A 22,475-nucleotide genomic window follows, 5' to 3' on the forward strand; every position below is an offset into this window, starting at 1 on the left:
GGATCACTTTCTGATTACCAATGAAACGCAAAAAAAACGGATTAGCTTTTGATTACCAATGAGCCATTATGATTGAATAGGGATAATTTGACACTTAAAATTGATGTTCGACCCCCAAAAATGCAAATACTTCAATATTTTTAATGAGTTGAATTAAAACCTAATAAGAGGCACTTGATAGACTACACAGCCGAAAAAAATTAACATAACTAATTTTAATTAATTGTGGACAAATTATTCATAATTTTCTAATAACAACCTAGAAATTACCTTCAAAATAACAAATTTTGCAAGGGAAGTTAGAAGGAAGAAGCAATGGGATATATAGTTTATGCTAATGAAAACACATGTGTCTTACATAATAACATTGTGAAACTTAATTATAAACAATTTCCATAACCAAAAATCCATTTCTTTTTTTTTTACTAATAGCCAAAACACCTATAAGGTCTAATTCAGCCACACTGTTCAATAGACGATAGGAGACAAGCAACATAGAAAAATGTTCACTTTTTTATATATTTTTTAAACAGTCAAAGCTAATTATATTTAGTTATTATATTAATATTTTCCTCCTTTACATATTTATGAATTTAGATTTGTAAGTTATATTAGCGAACCTATATAAAGATGTATTTTACATTAATTATGTTATAATTTTTCACATTATTATTTTAAGTTATATATATATATATATTTTATAATTATTTATCTCTTTTTTAAAGTCAACCATGATTCTCAACATGATAAAAAAGGAGATGATTATAATTATTACTTAAAGAAAATTTCAATATCCAATGACTCTCTTTCTTTCAATTTTTTTTTTCATAAGAAAATTTTAATAGTCTTTTATACATTTTGCACAATATTAAAAGAGAAACATTCTAATTTGCGGAAGTGGTGATATTTTTTATAATTGTAATATTTGAAAATGAAATTTACAAAAGAATTTAAATGATACGTTGTGTTACTTTAAAGAGTGGAAATTTTTGTGTCTCAGTTTGGTACTCACAATATATTTATGTTTTGTATTATCCTTTGGTGTATTATTGGTTTAGTGCTCAAACACACATAATTAGTTCTTTTCAAATGATGTAAGATACCAAATATTTGTTCAAGGTTATTATGCTCCCTCAAATTTAGGGGTATGCTTCTTTGATATTTAGTTATTATTGGATTTTTTATATGTTTCTACCATATGGTAGTTCAACATTTTATCTTTGTTTGTATGCTTGGTTAAACATTATTAATTTTTTGTGCTTTTACCTATGGTAATAAATCAATTATCATTCTCTTTGATTTTCTATTCTATGTCTCTTATAAATTTCTCTTAGTACTTCCATCTTAAGGTGGTTAAGCTTTTTTAGCTAAATTTGACATTTGAAGATCAACTTTCTTGTTTAGCCAATTTTTATTCTTTATTGTAATTTTTTCCATTAGTTACATTGTATTTTCTTCTTTCTTTCTTGTATTGTATTGTTCTTCTCAAATTGAAAATATTATTACGAATTTCCAACTTACAGAGACATATATATTGTTATATTTAGTTAAATATGATTTAAGATAATCATAAGTTAATTATGATTAGATAAAATGTATTTATAAAATTAACTTAAGATACTATATCGGTATCCTATATCATAACTTCACACTACCGTGTCAAATTTTTATATTTTCTTTGATTATTTTTCTCTTTTTTAAACTAAACCATAACTCTTAATAAATTTCTCCAATTTTTTAACCATTAACTTAAACCGGTTGAACTATCCACTCTCGTGTACCCTTTTATCATTATAAATAATATCCATGTTGATATATGGAGAATAAAATAAAATAAATACAAAACAATTCAATCATTGTTGATGCCATTGGACTTAGAATCCTATGCAAATTTTGTGGTGCACGCATACGATAAATTCGTGTTGTACAACACTTCATACTTAAGTTTTTTGTTTTTTTTTACAGTTCATAGTTAATGGAAAAGGAGACAAATAAAATAAAATAAAATAAAATAAAATAAAATAAAATAAAATAAATCGATGAATTCCAAAACTATTCTCTCTCCGTAATTTATTATTTTATCATTGTGATATTAAGAAAAATGAAGTATGAATAAATTTGTTAAAAAAATAGATTACTTTTACATAATTGCCTTTGTAATTATTAATATAATAAGAGAGAAAAAACATTCTATTTTCTAATGATAAATTAAGTATTTTTGTAAGAAAAATATTAATACATATTAAATTTTGTGACAAATATTATATTAAGAGACAAAAAATAAAAAAATCTTATAATGAGAGACGAAATACTACTATCTACTATACAAACTATAGGAGTAAAATATATTATGATAAAAATAATGACAATGTTACAAGGCTAGTCTTCTTCGAACAGTAACATTGCCACCATGTGACTTAGCAGTGGTAAAATTGGAAACATATATAATATAGCACTTCAAAATATTATATTAAGGTTGATGCATAAACATTTTATAAAAGAATTCGTATTATGTAGTTGTATTTTATTTATTTATTGTAATGCATAGAGGATGGGCCATTAAGAAATCCATCACTTGAAGCCAATATAATGTGACCCAAAAATCCTCGTAAATATGGGCTTCAATCCAAATTCACATATTTAGATGACAATTACAATAATTGAGAAAAAAAAAAAAAAAACAAAGATGGCACTTGCAATAATTAAGCATAATTTCAAATGATCTTGATTTTGTAGAATAAGATTCACGGTGGAGTAATTATGTTTAATTTTTTCTTACTCCAAAGACAAGTATGATGTAAAAAATTTACCAATAACTTTAAAACTTAATTTTAGTAAAAAAGAAAAATTCAAAAATTAATGTAAAGTTTTTTTGGGTCATATGTACAAACATGGTTGCCGATAACAATTGGTGTGGTTTGAAGCTGATGTATATTGTGTATTATATGTATGCTTAGATAATTTACTTGGCAAATGAAATTAAAATAATCCTAGGGGATGAAATCTAAACTAGTTTGTGTTTTTAAATTATGTTTATTAATTAAATGCCACATGAAATTAAAATAAATCTAAAATAATAAAATAATTCACCTTAGCATGTCATGTCAATAAATTCACATGAACAAAGTTAAATGAGAGATCAAAAATTGAAAAATATGATATTATACGATAAAATCCAAACCTTTTTACAGGAATTAGAACAAAATAATCGACCTATAATACAAAGTTCTCAACAATTTATTATCAACATAAAAATGGACAATATAGGTCATTAAGTTTTGACCATGAACAAAGATATGTATTCTCATATGCCGTTGCACTATAGGCATGGGCTTTGTTAATTCAACCCCCTAATTTTGACATTGTCACCCCCTAGCTAAAGTTTTATTTAGCAACAGATCACTACAAAGAAATTCCTTTTTTGCCATGGTATAATAATCACAACTATGTGATCTGTAAAGTCTAACTCAATTGATAAATGTCAAAATTATTAGATTGAATATCATGTTTCGAATTCGAATCATAGATTTCGCAGTTCTATACAAATTTATTTACCATTTTATCTATAGAAAAAAAAAACTAACCACAACTATGTGAAGAATAAGGATTTTAAATACACCACCATGTCTATGTCTAAATACAAAATATACCAAGACACCAAAAGTATATAACTAGGTAAAAAAGTCAATCATTATTCGACGAGTGAACTAATTAATGTTATGATCAAATTTTTTAATGGAGATAATATGACATTATTATCTTGCTCAAGAAGGTAGATTCTCTTGAAATACAATTCAATAATATTAAAAATAGTGCTTCAAAGCGGTTTCTCGAAACAAAAACTCTTGATGTTGTGATTTTGTTGTTTGAGTGCAATATTTTTCAGTTTTTCCGTCTTGGTCTATTGCAGATTTCATTTAATGACTTTGACGTTGTCACTGTTATGAATTCAGATGCATAAATATTTCAGACACTTAAATTTTATCATATTTATAGACATATTGTCGTTTTACGCTATTAATTTGAATGTTGTAAATTTATTCATAAATTCATCATTTTTACTTTTAGTAAATTTGAGTTTATATTGTATGGATGCATTCTACAATATACAATATATAAGAATAAATAAAGATCATTCTTTTAATAAAAAAAATACTATGAATTAATATTCAAGTTGAGTGACTCAACCAACTTTTCTATGATAGGTTGGACCTATTTGAAGTTTCTTGTGTAATGCCACAACAAACATTTATATTACACCTACATATTTTTTATTTTAACCCTTCAATTAATTTTTCAGAGAAATAGACTCTAATAATATGAAGTTCAATTAAGAAGAAATCAAAATCTAATAAACGGTCATCTCAATTTGGATTCAAACTCGAATACTATCAATATTTTAACTAAGAGTACATTTAAAGGTTGAGACTCACCATAAATATTATAGTTGAATTAATTATGGAATCATGATTATTTGTCCCTCATTATTGAAAGTTTTGGCCACATGATCTAAATTGGTAAATTAAATAATTGTTAAATTGTAATTTTTTTTTGACCTTGTACTTGAAGTATATAGAGCAAGCTCTTGTTTGACATGCCAACCAAAAACAAATTAAAGTATTAGATTTATATAGACCAACTAAAGAAAGTGTAAAGAAATGAGTACATTCTTCTTTTGTATCAACATATGGAAAATCTGAAAAAGTGAAGAAGTAATAAGAAAGATATGATGTGCTAGCTTGATGATCTTGATCAAAGACATAACATTAATAAAGCAATGAGAAAACATATATAAAAGAGGGCTTAGAATCAATCCAAGTAGAAAAGGGACAATAGGAGTAACAAAAGTAAACTCTCACCAAATATATAGATATTGTTGATGAGTAATAATTACGTAGAAAGTTAGGTTATAAAGCAAAAGCTCAAGGTGGAAAAAAAAAACGTATAAGATGGCAACAATAAAAAAAAAAAGAGAAAAGAAAAGAAAAGAGGGAAGAAAAGGAAAAGTTCTATTGAGCCAATTGAATGAATAGTTTTATGTATCTTGACTTTATCTTGTAGATTTTCCTTTTACGGTTTGTTAATCTTTATTTTCAGTTATTGTCCCTCGTCTTTATTATATTTCAAATTAAGAGATTATTATATATTCATTAGAGGATGGATTAAATAATTAAAATTATTGTAATATTATGAAGGAAACAACAAAGACAATACATAACCTAAAATTTTAAGTGTTTCTTGAATTTAATCCATCAAAATTTATTTTAAAATAAGAAAAATATTGAAAAGTCCTTAAAAATAGAAAATATTAAAAAAATTATATTTGAAATCAAATTTTGAGTTCGGAAGTCGATTATGCGTAGGGAAGATATTAACACCTACGACATCCGTTAAAATAAGGTTACCTAAAATTAGTTGTGCAAAAATAATGTTGGCTTATATAAATTAATTTTTCCTTTTTAAAATACAAATATAATTTTTTATGAAAAGAATTTAATCATAAAAGTATATTTAAATCATGGAGGAAAAAAGAAAATTTTATTATTATGCTTGACAACATTACAATCTTACTCCTACGTATCTCCCGATGCGATGGAGAAATCAAAACTATATAGTTTTTAGATAGAAAATGCTGATGTGTTGATTGACTTTAAATAAATTGTGTTTTATTGTTGATAAAAAAAATATCGTTTTGATAAAAAAAAAAAGAAGAGTTGTTTGATTTGAATAATTATTTAAAAAAAAAAGAGTGTTAAGACTATAAGTTGTACAACTTGTGTCTCAAAAACTCAAAGAGTTAAAAGATGTTCCGTCTAGTTAATCCTTTAAAGAATATCTTTTACTATTTTCGATTTTAGAATTGAGTTTTAAAGCCACCAAGTGGTACAACTTGTGCCTTAACAACTCAAAGATTAAAAAGATGTCACATATAATTAATCTAATATTTATTTATTGTGAATTTTTTAATTATAAAAAATAAACAAACACACAAATAGAGAAGTAAGTTTCATTGTTAAGATAGAGAGAGTGAGAGAGAACAAACACACAAAAAATAATCACGAAAGAGGAGTTGCCAACGGTGGTGGTTCGTCAAGGGTCAAAGTTGACGATGGTGGCTGAGTGGAATCACTAGCACTCGTGGTGGAGGTTCGTCGGAGGTCAAAGTTAATAGGGGTGATTGTGTGAACGCTCTAACGATAGTGCTCGTGGTGGTGGTTTACGGAGATTGATTTGATGATGGTTTCTTAAGGATTTGCAAAGGATGATGAATATGGTGATGTGTGGCTCATGTTCTCTCTAACTCTCTACATTTTAAGAAGCTGGTGGTTTTCTTTGTTGATCTTAGAAGTAAAGAAGAACTCTCTTTCCTCTATTCTAATTTTTTAGGAAAATAAAACTCTCTCTAACTCTTTATTTTTTATTCTCAATTTATAGACTACAAGGATGAATCGTTGCGTCAATGAGATAAATTGAGTTCCGGTTTCTTCTATTGTTTTGCATAAATTATAGAGTGACAAGTGAAGATGAGACTTCTATTTTTTTGGTGGAGTGCAAAGTTGGTGAAGATGCGACTTTTACTTTTTGATGGAGTACAAATTTTTATTTGTTTGTTATTTATTGTTACTTTTTTTATATTTTTATTTTTTATATTTTTATGATGTAAATTGGACACTTTGTTAAAACATCAATGAGAATGTGAACTCAATTATTGGAATAGTTTTGAGTTTAATTTTTATTTATTTTTTTGAAAACTTTTTAGTACAATAAAATGTGATCGTAAGTATATAAGATTAAAGACATTATTACGACGTATTATTTTTTGAATTTTTTTAAATGGCCGGACAAAATTGAAATACTACAATAACGTTGTTATTAATATTGAAGTTTCTCTAAATCTAACGGGTGAAATAATCAATAGGTAGACAATATTCTAGAAACATAGCTTACTTTTGAGGATGATGAATATGTGAATGAAAAAATTGAGGTTGAACAAAATGATTTCCCAAGTTCCTGATAACAATGTTCTTCGGGTTGTGCATAATGATATTGAGAATTTAAATTCTAATTGAGTTAACATTTGCGATCTATGTTCTTCTCATCTTGACCCCCACATTATTAAAAGTTTGGATCAATATATTTCTTTCACCGTGCAACACAATGATGTAGATTTTGGTATGACCTTTGTTTATGTGTCCACAAATTGCATTGCTAGGAGATCTTTGTGGTCTCAAATTACTAAAGAACAAAGTCAATACAATATTTCTTGGTCTTTCATTAGTGATTTCAATACTATTTTGGGAGTTCAGGAGTTTAGAGAATATAATTCCCCTTCTAGGTTGTCTATAGAAGATTTTCAAAATTGGACTAATGTCAACTCTCACATTCATTTTCCAACTAATGGTCATTTTCCAACTAATGGTGCTCAATATACTTGGTCTAATGGTAGAAGAAGTCGCACTCATACTGAAAAGAGATTAGATAGAGTGGTTTGCAATCATATATGGTTGGATTTTTGGTATATTAGCTCTTGTCTTATTCTCAAGAAAGCTAATTCTAATCATTATCCCATAATATTAGAATTTCATAACAATGAAACTAAAGATATATTTTAGGATTGAGGCAGTACTTCGTGTATACTTAGGATTGTTCCCCAAATATATTTTATTTTATTTTTAATATTATTTTAGAGTGTTGTAAATGATAGATGATTAACTTAAGGATCAATATAGTTGTGATGTCAGGTTAATCATGTGATATTTTTACACTCTATTTTTAATTAAAACAAAATTATATATACTCACTTCATCTAATATACAGCCTCATTTGACCATATTTTATAGATTAAAAAAAGATAATCAATTAAGGGAATACATATTTATTTTATTCAATAATCTTTATTACCTATTGATGTATTTCATTATCATAAATATAAAACTGAGACTAATAAACTGAAAATAATATCCATATAATATTATCACTTAATGTTTTGTTGGAATAATGTTTTGTTGTTGCAAATGTAATATTTATTAATTATAGGACAAAAATAGTATCACTTAATCTCTTCGTCTCATTTTAAAAATTTTATTTATTAATTTTATTTGTCTTAAATTATTTGTTATTTTATAATACTAATATAATATTAATTAATTATTTTAATAATATATTTTTATTTACTGTATCTCAACTCATCAAACGTCTTAACTAACTGCAATTAATGAGGATATTTGGATAAATAAAACAAATTTATCAATGAAATCAACAAAATGATATTTAAAAAAAAATTACAAATAACTTCAATTAAATATTTAATAGTGAGGCGGTTGAAGTAATAACTTTTTTCAGATATATCTATTACAAAATTTATCATTGGATTTTTGTTGTTGATAAATGACATTAATTTTAACCTTTTATTTCTAGTGATATATCAAATGCTTTTAAATTTACATAAAAAATTTCTGAAATGATATATATGTATATATAAAGTAAAAAATTATTAAGAAATGTAATTTTAAAATACAATAACATTAATGTTATCCTTTGTGATATATATATCAAGTAAAAAGTTACTAAACAATGTAATTTTAAGATAAAATAACATTAGTGTCATCCTTTTCAGAAGTAACTAAAATAATTTTATCACTATGCTATGGTATTTAATATGCTTATAATAAAATTTGTTTTGAAGTAAAAACTACTACTCATAAATTCAAGATAGTCTATAAACTATGGAAAGTCATTAAGGATCACAAACTAATGTTGAATACTAAGTAGAGGCCATTCTAAATCAAAATTCTACATATTCCTCTAGTTGATTTCTTTCTCCACAAGATTGGTACAAATTAATATTGATGTTATTAGTCCGAATAATAATTTTTGGAGAATTAGTGCATGTTGAGGTGTTGTCTTAACTATTTATGCCTAGCACTTCAATTTGCTCTTAAAATTAGTTTTTGCAATATTGTGGTTGAAAGAGATTCCCTTCAAATGGTTGGAACAATGAATAACTCTTGTTGGTTGTTTACTTAGTTTTAACCGTGTGATAGTATCCAAAATGGAACTCTAAATCTCATAAAACTCGCAAGTGTCACAACTCATACTACTAGCTATCACACGAAACTTAATGATCTATGTCTATGTCATTAAAGAACAATACAACTAGGATGTTGATCACGAATACATGTTAACTCATAAATTTAGTCACCCAAATCAATCAAATCTACATTTTGGTCTGACATATTTAAGTTCAGGTCCAATTCAGATCAACCAATTCAAATCTAACAAAGTTTAGTTCAGATAGCAGATTTAACATTTTTGAATATACGAATCCAACCTGTTAACATGATATATATACAATTTTTATTAGTTGTTGTATTTAATTTAGTGATTAGTTATTAATTTAGTTGTTTTATGTTTTTTTTAAATGTATTTTAAGTATTTAATGATTTGTTGTGAATATTAATTTATTCAACTATATTAAAATTTTAATTACGTTATTTAAAAATTAAAAAACTACTTTTTCTAAAGACTCGCGAACTCAACACAGTTAATGATCAAGTGATTTAATTCAAGTTTCGTATAAAAATTACACTGAAAATTCAACTTGATCATTTCAGACTTAATTAGATCAAAATCAATCTAAATTGTGTAAATCCCTAAGCAACAATGTTATCTTTATTCACGTGGTGTGATTAGCTTAATCGGCAAAGAGATTCTAGACATATATATTGACCCACGCACAACATATTGAAAGTAAATCATAAATTTGACAAATTACATGCTCCCACGAACAAATGTGATTGACAAATGTTCCTTGTGTTTATTCCAATTTCCCAAAATAGAAACAAAACCGATTTAACAATTTTTTATTTTTACTTTTTTTTAGTGAAAACTTGTTTTAATCTTGCTTTAATTGCAGTTTTGGTCTTTCTATTTTAGCTGAATCGCAAAAGTAGCTTCTCATTTTGTTTCTCCTCAGTTTTGGTCCCTAAAATTCTATTTTGGTCTAAAACTTGATGAAATTTCATTTTTTAAAGCTGTACTACACCATTTATATATGATCATAGATTTCACGTACAATTGTTGCAAATGAGATATTGAGACATAGTGTGACTTAAATAAATGCAAAAACAATGAAATTTCATCAAGTTTTGGATCAAAATTTTGTTTGAGGGACCAAAACTGGAGAGAAACAAAATGAGGGGACTACTTTCGCGATTCAACTAAAATAGAGGGACAAAAACTGCAATTAAGCCTTGAATCTTTGAAAAAAATTGAGACATCTAATTTAATTTATGAGAAAAAAATGTATTTTTTTATTTTTTGAAAAAATTAAATAGAAAAAAGAAAAAAATAAAAAATAAGATTATTATTTTATACAGCTTCTTTGTGAAAAAAAGAAATTAATTTATATGTATCGATAATGTGAAATCATTTTCTACTGTTATCCAATAAAAATAATCGATTTTTACATATCAATTTAAATCCTGATTATTACAGCTTCTTTGTGAAAAGAAACAGTTTTTTTTTAAAGTTTTCATTTAGAGAAATTTGATTTTTAAATTTTTTTATGTAGGTTTTTAATTTTAATTTAATTAAAATGTATTAAGATGATGTATAAAAAATGTCAATTCTTATTGGACGACAATATAAAATAATTTTTCAATGTTAGATTATATAAATTAAACTCTATGTATATTTATAAATTGACATAAATGTTATTGACTGAAACTTAGAAAATATAAAGAGGATAAAAATATAGTATTTGTAGTTTATTAAATTGAAACATTTTCTTTGATTGACACAAAATTTACTTTATATATTTATTATCTTTACTTTTATTTTAATATTTTATAATATTTTATTGATTGCAAATGTTTATTTTAATTTATTTTCATTCTTTTTATTATTTTTTAATTGTTTTCTTAATGTCGTTTTATAAATACACATATGTCTTTTTTATCATAATTTCTTTTTATTTTCTCTTATACCACACTACTCCATAATCAACTATTTTTTTAATTATTTTTCTCTCCTTTGTTTTTTTTCTTCTTTCCTCCTTCTCGAGATTAAAGTGTCCTTGTTTAATCTTTTTAGAGACTAAAAAATTATAGTTATTTTTCTCAACAACAAAAATTGTATTTTACGTTTTTTTTCTGAGACGAAATTGAGTTTTTGCTTTTTCTTTTGTTATTTTACAATGAACTTAGATAAACTTATACATAATTTTTAACAATGTTTTTACTTTTATTTTTTTCATCTTGATTTTTGCATTTACATTCCTTTTCTTAGTTGTTAGTTTTATTTTGTTCATGTTAGATTTTATCCTTATAAAATTGAGTTGAAATTTTAAATTATTAATGCATTTATTGTATTATACAAATTTATAAATCATAATTTTTCAAATATTATTTTAATATAAAATAAACTCATACTAGTTACGAGTCGAACTTACGAGTTAAATTTACATAAACAAAATTTACATAAAGTCTCCATTTGTCCAACCTTGAATCCAACTACATAACTCTCTATTTATGGAAGAATAATCTTAACTAAACACATAAGTCGTAACCAATAGTAACTAATTACCCTTCTAATCTAAATTTAACAAATTGACCACAGCATAATCTGTGCATATGAAGTATCTTACCAACCATTCTCCTCCTAGCAAATATACTCCTCTTAAAATAAATTATTAAATACAGTATTAATCATATTAGTTAATTAAATTGATTAAACTAATTTATTAGTTAAACTAATTTATTATTAGTTAAACTAATTCATCTAACTAACTAGTATAATTAATATTGTATCTAACAAATTCTAATTAAGTAGTTTAATGTGTGAATGGGTGTGTTTATATAATAAAAATTTAACTTAACAGCAATCATTCATAAAATTAAACACATCAATTAATTAAGCACATTTTTCTTAAGACACATCATTATAATAAAATAAACAATGACCAGAAAAGAATGTCCAAAGTAAGCTACCTATAGCTAGTATAGTAGTATTAAATTGCCATGATTAATATCTTAGATTAATTAAATATAACTTGTGCTTCTAAAAAGTGTTATGTCTTCTTGTATTACTCATTGGGTGATACAACTTATTATAGGATCTATTGCTTTGCTGGCTTATGGTTTCCTACTTTTGTTCCAAAATGTTCCTACAAAACATAAAGATAAGGGCCATCAAATTAAATTCTAAAGAAAGCAAGGGATTATATACGGTACATTTATCTTTTTGTTTCATATTTATTTATTTATTTCAGATTAGCAATTTTTTCACTAATATACCATTATTTATTCTTAACTATAAGATGCTCTTCATATTTTTTTTTTGGTTCTTTTTTATAAAATTTATTTTAAAATTTTAACTGTATTAATTATTTTTTTATTAATTTACCTTTAATTATGTGACGTTTTTGCTGTAATATATAATAAGCATTACAATAAAAACATAAACTAATTATCTCTCTTCAACTTTCTTAATTCTTGTGGGTTAATTATTCGATAAAATTTTATATATAGAAACATAGATAATATATTTTAATTTATCTAATTACTTCCGTATTTACTATATTTATAAGATAATTTTTTTTATCAAATAATCAAATGATTAGACTCACACACTTAAGTACGGAGAATCTTGAGTTCAAATTCAATCACCTACATATTAATGTTCATACTATTTATAAAAATATTTTAGTAAATGAAGTTAACTTTATTATATAAACTAATACACAAATCAGTAATATTTAGAATAAATTTTCATTTTAGTCTTAAAAAATCTGTGAGACCAAATTCACTTTCCAATACAAATAAATCAACTTTTAGTCAAGGAGAAAAGTAATTCGAAACAACTTAATTCATGCTTCAAACAACTTATTTTTAGAAACAAAATTTATGAACTAAATTGTCTCCATTGATTTTTTTCAAAGACTAAAAATCATTTTTATTTTCTCAAAAATTAATAAAATTGGATCTTGCATTTTTTTCTTAGAGACTAAAACGAATCTTAATATAAACTAAGTCTTAATATGAATATTTTTTTTAATAAATGTGCACTTAATATAAATAAAGAGAGTACTTACTAGTTAATTAGAATTTAGAACTATATGTTGATGTTGATAGAAAGAAGTATATCATTAGTGATAGGAAAAGGCTTGTATCAAACGTTATGCCATAGAATCTACAATTCTGTTAAAGAAAAAGAAGAAAAAAGAGAGAGAACTAAAGAGAGAGAAAAAAATACTCAAAGATAAGGAACTTTGGTTCTTTTTTTGGTGTATTTATAAGCAATGATGGTTGTGATGAGTGAAAACACTTTTACAGAAACTAGAAGAAGAAGAAGAAGAAGAAGAAGAGAGAAAGAAAATGTCACCAGTTGGATTACCACCAGGTTTCAGATTTCATCCTACTGATGAAGAGCTTGTCAACTATTATCTAAAGAGAAAAATCAGTGGTCAAGAAATTGAACTTGATATCATTCCTGAAGTTGATCTTTACAAATGTGAACCTTGGGAATTAGCAGGTATTTTTTTTTTGAATATTAGGTTTTAGTCTCTGAAAATATAGGACGATGTCACTTTCATCTGTCTCAACCGAAAACTTAAATTAGTCATTGAAACGTCAAAATAGTTCTTGAAAGATAAAACTTATTATCATAAAAATTCTTGAAATATACAACTTACTGTCAAAATAGTATATGACCATTATAACGTCAGGAACTAAACTGATTGAAGTTTTGATATTTCGAGGACTAATTTGAATTTTCGAATGAGTTAGGGACTAAAGTGACAGTGTCCTACACTTTTAGAGACTAAAATGATAGTTTACCTATTAATTAATGCATTCAAACAATTTTTATTTTTTATGTTTTTAATATCATGCTAATAATCTAGTTATGAAATAAGAAGTTCTTATATCAAAGACCTAGGTGCAAGTTCTTTTATTAAACATGGATTTAGAGTCTTATTTACAAACTTGAAAATTTTGTCAAATTTCATAGTCATAAACTTTAAGGCTTCGTTAGCTTTACCCTTGTGCCGCTCCCATGGTTTTAAATTGCAGTTACATTACAAATTTTGATATTATAGTAAAATGTAGACAAATGCAGTCGATACATCGACAATTACACTTGCGATGTTGTTACAGAGACCTGCAAAATCTTTATACATATTTCTTTTTTGGTATGTATAGAGAAATCATTTTTACCAAGTAGAGATCCAGAGTGGTACTTTTTTGGACCAAGAGACAGAAAATACCCTAATGGATTCAGAACAAATAGAGCAACAAGAGCAGGATACTGGAAATCTACTGGAAAAGATAGAAGAGTTTCATGCCAAAGTAGACCTATTGGTATGAAGAAGACTTTGGTTTACTATAGAGGTAGAGCTCCTCAAGGAATTAGAACTGATTGGGTTATGCATGAATATCGCCTCGACGACAAAGATTGTGAAGACAACTCCGGATTACAGGTATATTAGTATTACAACCTATGCATATATACTTTGTGTGTGACTTGGATCCTTTGCAGTCAGCTTTACGGTGCAGTTGGACGTTAGATTGGAGAAATTTCTCTTTTTTAATCTAACAGTCAATAGTTGACTTGAACGTAAAGCTAACTGCATAAAATCCGTTTTGGTGTGTGGTGTGTGATGCTCTTAATGCTTAAACAACCAAATATGATTGAGAAAAGACAGAATATGGGAGAGATGAACAATTGCCCTTAGCTATGGTTGTAAATTGCAGTTACAACGTGATTTTTTTGAAGATCTCTGCAACTGCATTGCAACTGTAACTGTGATCTTATTGATTGCATTTATCCGAATTTACATAATATTAAATGCACGCAATGCAACCACAATTTAAAATTATGTTCATAAAAATTCTTGTGTGAATGCAAAAAGTTAAACATAACCAATAAAAACGTCAAACAAATCACATTGTTAATTGAAAAAGACTATTAAAGTCCTTGTTGAAATTATTATTTTAGTATTGTTGCAAATATTTCATCAGTTATGTATAATGAGTATATTATGATCACATACTGTAGTTGCATTGTGTTTGTTTTTTCCAAGATATGTGACTAGCTTTTCTCTTGTAATTCTTAAATTGTTAGTTACTCAATGATTAAGTGTTAGATTTATATAGTTGATAGCTATGATTATGAAACACCGACGTTTCAGATTAAATGTGTATTTAGTGTCCAACATAATCAGTTTCTTAACCGACACATGTAGTTACATTCAATCACTTCTATTTTGTTAATTTATTGTCGGTCTACATATCAGTGTCAGTGCTAATGCCGTGTTAGGTTAGTGATTCATATGTTGATACACTTTAACAGTTTTAGCAACTAATGCAGGAATGTAAGTTAAGAATTGTAGGTGATGAAAAATCATGAATATGAGGAATTAATTAAGGTTCCAAAAGCTTTACAATTCACATTCACGTTCACATTACATTCACATCTTATATATAAAAGCAAATGTTTTTGTTGTACTTGTACTTAAAACTAGTCTTTGGTGCCCACCAGACCCTTTACCTACTTTCAGAACACTCTTCTGTTTTTGTGTATATGCACACTTGTCACCATGATCTGAAAAAGCATCCAAACAAAAGCAATTGTCATTATTGTTTTCAGCTTCCTCTTTCATGCATTAGTTTCCACATTCCATGATCACTTATAATCAGACTCACACAACTATAGAAACACAACTAAAGAGCCTCTTTGTATTGACTTATTTGAACTTATTTACTAGCATAAGCACGTGTGAGACTATTTTAAAAAGTTTATAAAACAGATTATGACATGTTCATAAATAGAATTCGAAACTAGAGAATTTAAATCTTATTTGGATTGACTAAGTTGAGTTTATGTATTGACATAAAGACTTACACGAGACTATTTTGAAGAACTTTCGTTATTGAAATTTCCATTAGTTGTTTTCAGTTTATTTTCATAATCTCGAATACAATTTATAGCTTATATGAAATCAAAGGGACTTTATTTTATCTTTCGTTATTGAAACAGCTTATACATAGATACTTAAATAATAAGCAATTATACTATAACTGCTTAATTAAGCTATTTATCAAAATATGACTTTAATAAACTATGAAAGAGTTTGTTATAACTTGAACAATAGAAGAACGTGGAAACTGCATGGTGTGCATGTAAAGCCTCAACTTTTTTAAGTACTAGTTTTTTATATTCCTTCTTTTTCTCTGTTTCTCTCTGTCTCTCTCTCTTCTATCATGCATATTACTTTATATTTTTTTTTATTATAAGGTACTCTATAAACGTATGTCTGACATATTCTTTACTTGTGTTCCTCTAATATCTCTAAATGACAAAGTTCTATATATTCTTTTTGTTAATGTAATAATGAGACAAAAGTCTTATCCTCCTTATGATCCAAATATATCACTTTCTTAATTAAAATTCTTATAGTTATATTGGTCTTTTGTCAATTGTGATTGTTACTATTCTTGATCCAGAATTATTAGATTCTTCTAACAAACCATGAAGGCTTGTACATCCTCATAAAGCAGCTGCTATAGCAATTCTCCTATTCTATCACTTTCATTTTGTGTCGGTTACTTTTTACTTTATTCTTCAACACAAAAATAGACCAATAGATACTATACTCCAAAAATTTAAAGTATAAGGATATTGGAAAAACCATTCAATACCAACCAAATAATGTTTTAATAGTCTGAAAAAAGTGTTAATAAGTGATGAATAGTTCAAAGTCTTCTATCAAGCCAATTTTCGATTTTGTAAGGTTGAGTTAGATCTAACTCAAATTTTGAGATAATAGATAGAGTATATTTGAGTAACTTAAAAGTGTCTTAAAGTTTCCACTTAATTACAAGCATAGTAGTAACATCAATGATGCTCTTAAATAGGAAACATGGACAAAACATTTAGCACCCTTTGAATCTTTATACTATAGACTTGTTTAGAGATTGTCTTATATGGTTTTAACACATTGTGTAGATTTATTTAGGCCTCAATTGTTGCACTATACTTTATTAGTTTAATACATGTTTGGATTAACAATGATTTTAACAGAATCACAATTTGTCATTATAATGGACAATCTTACCGTGAAAACAAACATGTGTTTTGAAGCTTAAATAAAATTACAATGACACTATAATTTCATCAAATTCACTGTGATTCCAAATATACACTATGATTATGATACTTTAGCACTACTTAATGAGCTCAATTTTTCCTTGTAGGATACTTATGCTTTGTGTCGCGTGTTCAAGAAAAATGGAATCTGTTCTGATATGGAAGAGCAACAAGGACAATGTAGCATGTCACTAATTGAGTGCTCTCAAACCATAATCAATGAGTGTGAAACAATGTCACCAGACATACTAGGAACATCATCGTCATGCTTAGAAGAGGACGACAAAGATGATTCATGGATGCAATTCATTACAGACGATGCATGGTATTCTTCTAATGCAGCAATGGTTGGTGGTGAAGAACTTTCACATGTTACATTTACAAATTAATATTTTGAAGACTTTTAATATGGAAATCAAGATTGGTGGTGAATAACTTGAAAGCTGGATATATAATTAAATATATATACATTTCATCATATAATATATATTTATACCCTTATACCATATAACTGTTAGTAAGAGATTTAATTAACTTTTGATTTTCTGATTATTATACTTGTAATTGGTGATTATGGTTTGGTTTGGTTGGTGGACTTTGTTTAGGGTCATATTAATTATATGGCATTGGTTTTTATGCATTTTTGTACTAACCTCTATATTGAGGTCATATTGGTGTTACTTGTGGAAAAAAAGATAAATCACACAAGTGTTAGTCTCATTGTATTTCTCTATGAGAAAGGAATTATAACATTGAAGGGCATAGCAATTTGACAATATATATTTTGTTGTTTCAATTTTTAAATAATTTTTGTAACACGTCTAAAATATTGAGTACGAAACGTTTAGAAGAATCTGAGTACGAATCATGATTGATTGTTGAATTTTACTTATTCCCTGGCCAAATTTCAGATCATCAAAATCGTTTTTTCTTGGGAATTGAAAGATTAAGACAAAATAAACAGACGATTAATAGAAATCTTATGATAATTAAAGATGCCATTAAAACATGATTAATTTAATTTACATTGAAAATTGAAACTACAAAAAATAGTTCAAAAAAATTGTTTATATAGTCATAGAGAGCTACCAAAACATTCACATTGATTTATAAAGTAAAAAAGGTTTCAGATTGAACCAGCATACATAACATCAAGTGTAAACTCTGTTTGATATCTCCATGTCAAGAGCAAGTTAACATCTCTAATCACACCTTCCATTGTGTGAATTCTTTGGACTTTAACAAGAAAGAGCTAGCGTTTCGATGTCCGCCGCCTCCAAATTCCTAAATGAAGATTCTCAAAAGAAGTTAGATACAAGTCCAACTACAAGAATATATCGCTTGAAGTTGTGTTATTTTGACATACAAATGTGAATGGTTAACACAATTTAAATACATTGTTAGTTATAATTAATATTTAGTAGATGGTTAATGAATACAACAAAATATCATAGTTAATATATTGTGTATATTTAAACACCTAAAAATCATGTATATTTTAACACAATGAGATAGTTAATTGATATCATGTATATTTGAACACCTGAAAGTCGCAATTAATAAAGATCAAAACTGTGGTTAATCAAGTTTAGTTGATGGTTAATGAGTTGCCACTTGTGATACCTTGTTATATTTCATTAATCATTCACTAAACATAATTAACCACATTTGAACTATGTTAACCATCCAAATTTGCCAAAATATCATTTCTCTGTCACATGTTAACTAAGTCACATATAAAATGCAATTAGCTAAAGGAATCACCTGAGAGATGGGAGTTGTATCTTCATTGTCCAAACTCCTCAGACTTATTTTTAGCTTCTGGTCATTTTCAAGCTCTGGAACATTATATACTACAGCTCCAATACCCCTAAAAGTAGAAAAGAATTTCATAAAAAATAATATATCAATGAGAAAACAGCAAACTGGTTACATAGTAAACATGTAAAAACAAGTCTCAAATCACCAAGTTCAAAAATAGCGTTGGCAGGAAATTTTATGTTTGAGTTCCATCAGTATGGTATATAAAATTTTGACAAGGAGTATGACAAAACTGGATCCATACATAGCGGAAACCAGAAAACATAATAAATACCCGACCGGTCCCTGCTTTACCAACTCGAGCATCTTCCTGTTCACTCTTTTCAATTTCTACCCTTACCTTTGTAATCTCGTTCTAATGTTCTTAAGTCTTTTGCACCAAATCATTACGGTTCTTTGAAATTTCTACTTATCTGATCAGTGTTGTAAAACAACGGCTATATCAGTGCTATAGCACTATTGTGTAGTGGAATTTGGACAAAATACTATTGTTCTAGATACAGTATTTAGTACAAAATGTTGTCAAATAACGATTATTGTAACGTTATAGCATTATCGTATAGCAGAATTTGAACAATCCACTACTTCCTGTTACCTGCCAACACTGCTTCATGTACAAGAAGCAATCCCTCACTCCTGTGCTTCAACATTAACAGTTCTAATTCAGCTTCTTCATTCCCATCCCAAACTAGCCCTAATCGAAATCGAACTCGGATTAAGATAGTTTGATCAGCCCTTTAAAGAAGATTCACCATGTCATGCTCGATTTGCGCCACTCCCACTTAGGATCCGAATGACAATGCAACCTCTCAAAGCACCCATAGAAGCGCAACCTCTTATTATTTATATGCTTTACATCTTCCTCTCTAACTAAATATTTCAACTAACTACAGCTGTCTAATCCTAACTGTTGAAGAGAAGAAAAATGTAGGAAAAGTGTTCTATAGTATTATACCCTCCACAATACTACAACTAGGATATATCACTACATATTAAGAAAAAAGGATCTTGCAGGCGCTCAAATGAAGAATAGCATTCATATGAACAAGGAAACAAAATAAACAAACCTCAATTTCAATTTCTGGCTTTTAGTAGCTAGTTGATGTCCTAGTTCACTCCTTAACTCTGAAAGAGCAGCATCTGCATTAACAGCCTACAATACAAACACAAATAGTTGAAAGCAACAATTTTTTTTATTAGCTACCTCCTAGTTAAGAAAAGGTGTAAAAACCACAACAAAGTCTCAATATGCGTATATAAGAAAATCGGGATAGTTTGTATACACAAAAGGAGGGGCGAGGGGCTACAAGCATACAATATTGTAACACGAACTATTTAGAATTAGAAGTTGACATTAAATGTTGTCAACCGCAGAATGCATAAAATCGCAATTCGTTTAAATTCTGCTATGATATATATCCGCTATTTGAGAACAGTTTCTGCAAAATAGTGTATTGCAAAACAAAAGCAATTTGTTCGAATTCCGCTACACTATAGCGTTATAGCGCTGCTTTAGCCGTTATTTGACAACACTAGATGAAATTAATTGAATTGCAAAAGGATGGCCATGACAAATGGGGCTACAAAAGCAAATGAATAGAAGGAAACAGAAAGAGGTTCAAAGAAGGAAATATCAGCCATACCAGGCAGCGACCATATGCACCATTCCCAAGGGCGATTTCATATGATTTGCTGAGACAATCATCAATTAATTTTTGCTTATGTGACAAGCTCACCATGCCTTGACTAATAACAGAATCCAAGTCCAATGAAAGCAACTGCCATATTAAGAAAAATATCAGTTAACTCAAGTATCTCATATGTATTTGGATACACAGCAGCCACACTCAAACGTGACAGGCGCGAACGTGGATTTGACAAAACATTCATACAAAAGAAAAAGCATAAAATTTGGAAAGGAAATGCAACACAAATCAAGTCACCTGGTCAAACAAGGAAGGGTTTATCCGGGCATCAAATTCAATGTTCAAATCCTTCAAACCGCTGCTAAAAGCTTTGCTATTTTGGAGTCTCCACCTCCAAAGGTCCACATCTTCAATGTACTTAAAAAGTTGCCTCGCACGCTCGAATTCACCAAGCACCGAAGGTTGGTTCACCACCACACCAACATCGGGATTCACAAGTTTTTCTTTGAAGTAATCAAAAGCAATAGTAGCCCCACTTCTCTCCATGTCAATAACCTTAATCACATTCTCACCAAGTGAAGTATCGCTACTAAGGCTCTCAAGTGCAGTTTTGTGATGGTCCAAAACAATCACTCTAGACACAACAAAACAATCTCAGTTGATGCTAACAAGGATTCCTCAATTCTTAAATAATCTTTTTAAAACTTTAATTCTTAAATAATCCCAACTAATATATAAGTTTTTGCTTTAAGTCTCTACTAAAAGTTGTCTACATTAAGTCCAGAAAGATAGAAAGTTTTGCTTTTGATCCTTCTTGTTTTGGTATTAGGGCATGCTTGAATTGACTTATTTAAAGTTATCTACTACTATAAGGATGTTGTCCAGGAGAGCTTATGGAAGCAATTTTGACATGTCCACAGAATATCTTATCAAAACAAGCACTACTAGTGTTTTAAATAAAGGTCCACAATCTAGACTGCTTGACATAGCTGTTTTTTATGTCGCAAAAACCACACCACGACCACAATTGAGGTTGTATCAGACACATTTGACCTGAATTCAATTCTCTACAATATCAAATATCGCCAGTGATTGCAACCATTACCACAACCACTATTTACCGATACAGACTAATTTGTAAAAAAAAATATTACAAGGACCAAAGTGAAAATTTCTATATTTTTCAGGGACTAAAATCGAAAGAAAGTTAAACCTAAAATTGAAACAAAAGAAAAGAATGCAGCATGAAGAAACAAGGAAAGTGAAAAAGAAAGTACCTTGGAACTTTGGTTGAGATTTCCTGAACAAATCCAGGTGGGCCAACAAAATCAAGAAGATAAAGATCAGTAATTTCACTCAATGGAAGGTCTTCAATTCTGAAAAGGGTAAATAATTAAAAACAGTTTATTCAAATTACTAATAATTAAAAAAAAAAGATGATGATGATAAGAATGATGAACGATAAAAGAGTGTAACCTGAGAGGATTATATACAGTATTGGGAAAGAAGAGAGGAGAGAATAAGGAAGTGGCTTTGAAGTAAAGATGTGCGGCGAGAGCGGAAAAAACACCATCAGGACATGGGTAGTGATAAAGTATAGCAGCTGAATTCTCAATTTTCTTCATCTTTCTTCTTAGCAAAATTATTTTTTAAAAACGTTATATTCATCATTATTTTTTGTTAGCAAAAATAAATAAATAAATAATTGAATTTTAATACCTTATTATAACATAATCGATCCAAAAACCTATGTTCGCATCTCATTAAATAAAACTAGTGTTGGCTGACGTGGCAGAAGAATAACTGAAAGTTCACATGGCAACACTTTCACTGTGAAATGAAATTTAAGATTTCAGAGAC

General features: G+C 27.7%; 2 protein-coding genes across 3 annotated transcripts; one reads left to right on the forward strand and one right to left on the reverse strand.

Moving 5' to 3' along the window:
- The first annotated feature begins 13,311 nt into the window (after nt 1–13,311).
- Nucleotides 13,312–17,937, forward strand: NAC66 (NAC domain-containing protein). Its single transcript, XM_004515199.4, has 3 exons — nt 13,312–13,533; nt 14,202–14,479; nt 17,256–17,937. Exons 1-3 carry the CDS (start codon nt 13,377–13,379, stop codon nt 17,535–17,537), a joined length of 717 nt encoding a protein of 238 aa, XP_004515256.1. The 5' UTR covers nt 13,312–13,376; the 3' UTR covers nt 17,538–17,937.
- A 179-nt stretch (nt 17,938–18,116) lies between these two features.
- On the reverse strand, nt 18,117–22,475 carry LOC101509715 (uncharacterized). Of its 2 annotated transcripts, none has more exons than XM_004515196.4 (8): nt 22,335–22,475; nt 22,092–22,244; nt 21,893–21,991; nt 20,913–21,249; nt 20,613–20,747; nt 20,037–20,122; nt 18,913–19,018; nt 18,117–18,432 (listed from the first exon to the last, which is right to left on the reverse strand). In XM_004515196.4, exons 2-8 carry the CDS (start codon nt 22,238–22,240, stop codon nt 18,355–18,357), a joined length of 990 nt encoding a protein of 329 aa, XP_004515253.1. In that variant the 5' UTR covers nt 22,241–22,244; nt 22,335–22,475; the 3' UTR covers nt 18,117–18,354. The 2 variants fall into 2 exon arrangements, with proteins under 2 accessions (XP_004515253.1, XP_073220485.1); XM_073364384.1 differs by having other exon boundaries at nt 22,092–22,247; nt 22,335–22,472.

Source organism: Cicer arietinum, chromosome 8 (assembly GCF_000331145.2).
Source record: "Cicer arietinum cultivar CDC Frontier isolate Library 1 chromosome 8, Cicar.CDCFrontier_v2.0, whole genome shotgun sequence".
Taxonomy (NCBI): Eukaryota; Viridiplantae; Streptophyta; class Magnoliopsida; order Fabales; family Fabaceae; genus Cicer; species Cicer arietinum.

Coding starts and splice junctions, on each gene's coding strand:
- NAC66 (XM_004515199.4), top strand. CDS start 13,377: ATGTCACCAGTTGGATTACCACCAGGTTTCAGATTTCATCCTACTGAT. Junction 13,534..14,201: donor TGAACCTTGGGAATTAGCAG/GTATTTTTTTTT, acceptor TGGTATGTATAG/AGAAATCATTTTTACCAAGT. Junction 14,480..17,255: donor AAGACAACTCCGGATTACAG/GTATATTAGTAT, acceptor TTTTCCTTGTAG/GATACTTATGCTTTGTGTCG.
- LOC101509715 (XM_004515196.4), bottom strand. CDS start 22,240: ATGAAGAAAATTGAGAATTCAGCTGCTATACTTTATCACTACCCATGT. Junction 21,992..22,091: donor ACTGTATATAATCCTCTCAG/GTTACACTCTTT, acceptor TACCCTTTTCAG/AATTGAAGACCTTCCATTGA. Junction 19,019..20,036: donor AGCCAGAAATTGAAATTGAG/GTTTGTTTATTT, acceptor TTCTACTTTTAG/GGGTATTGGAGCTGTAGTAT.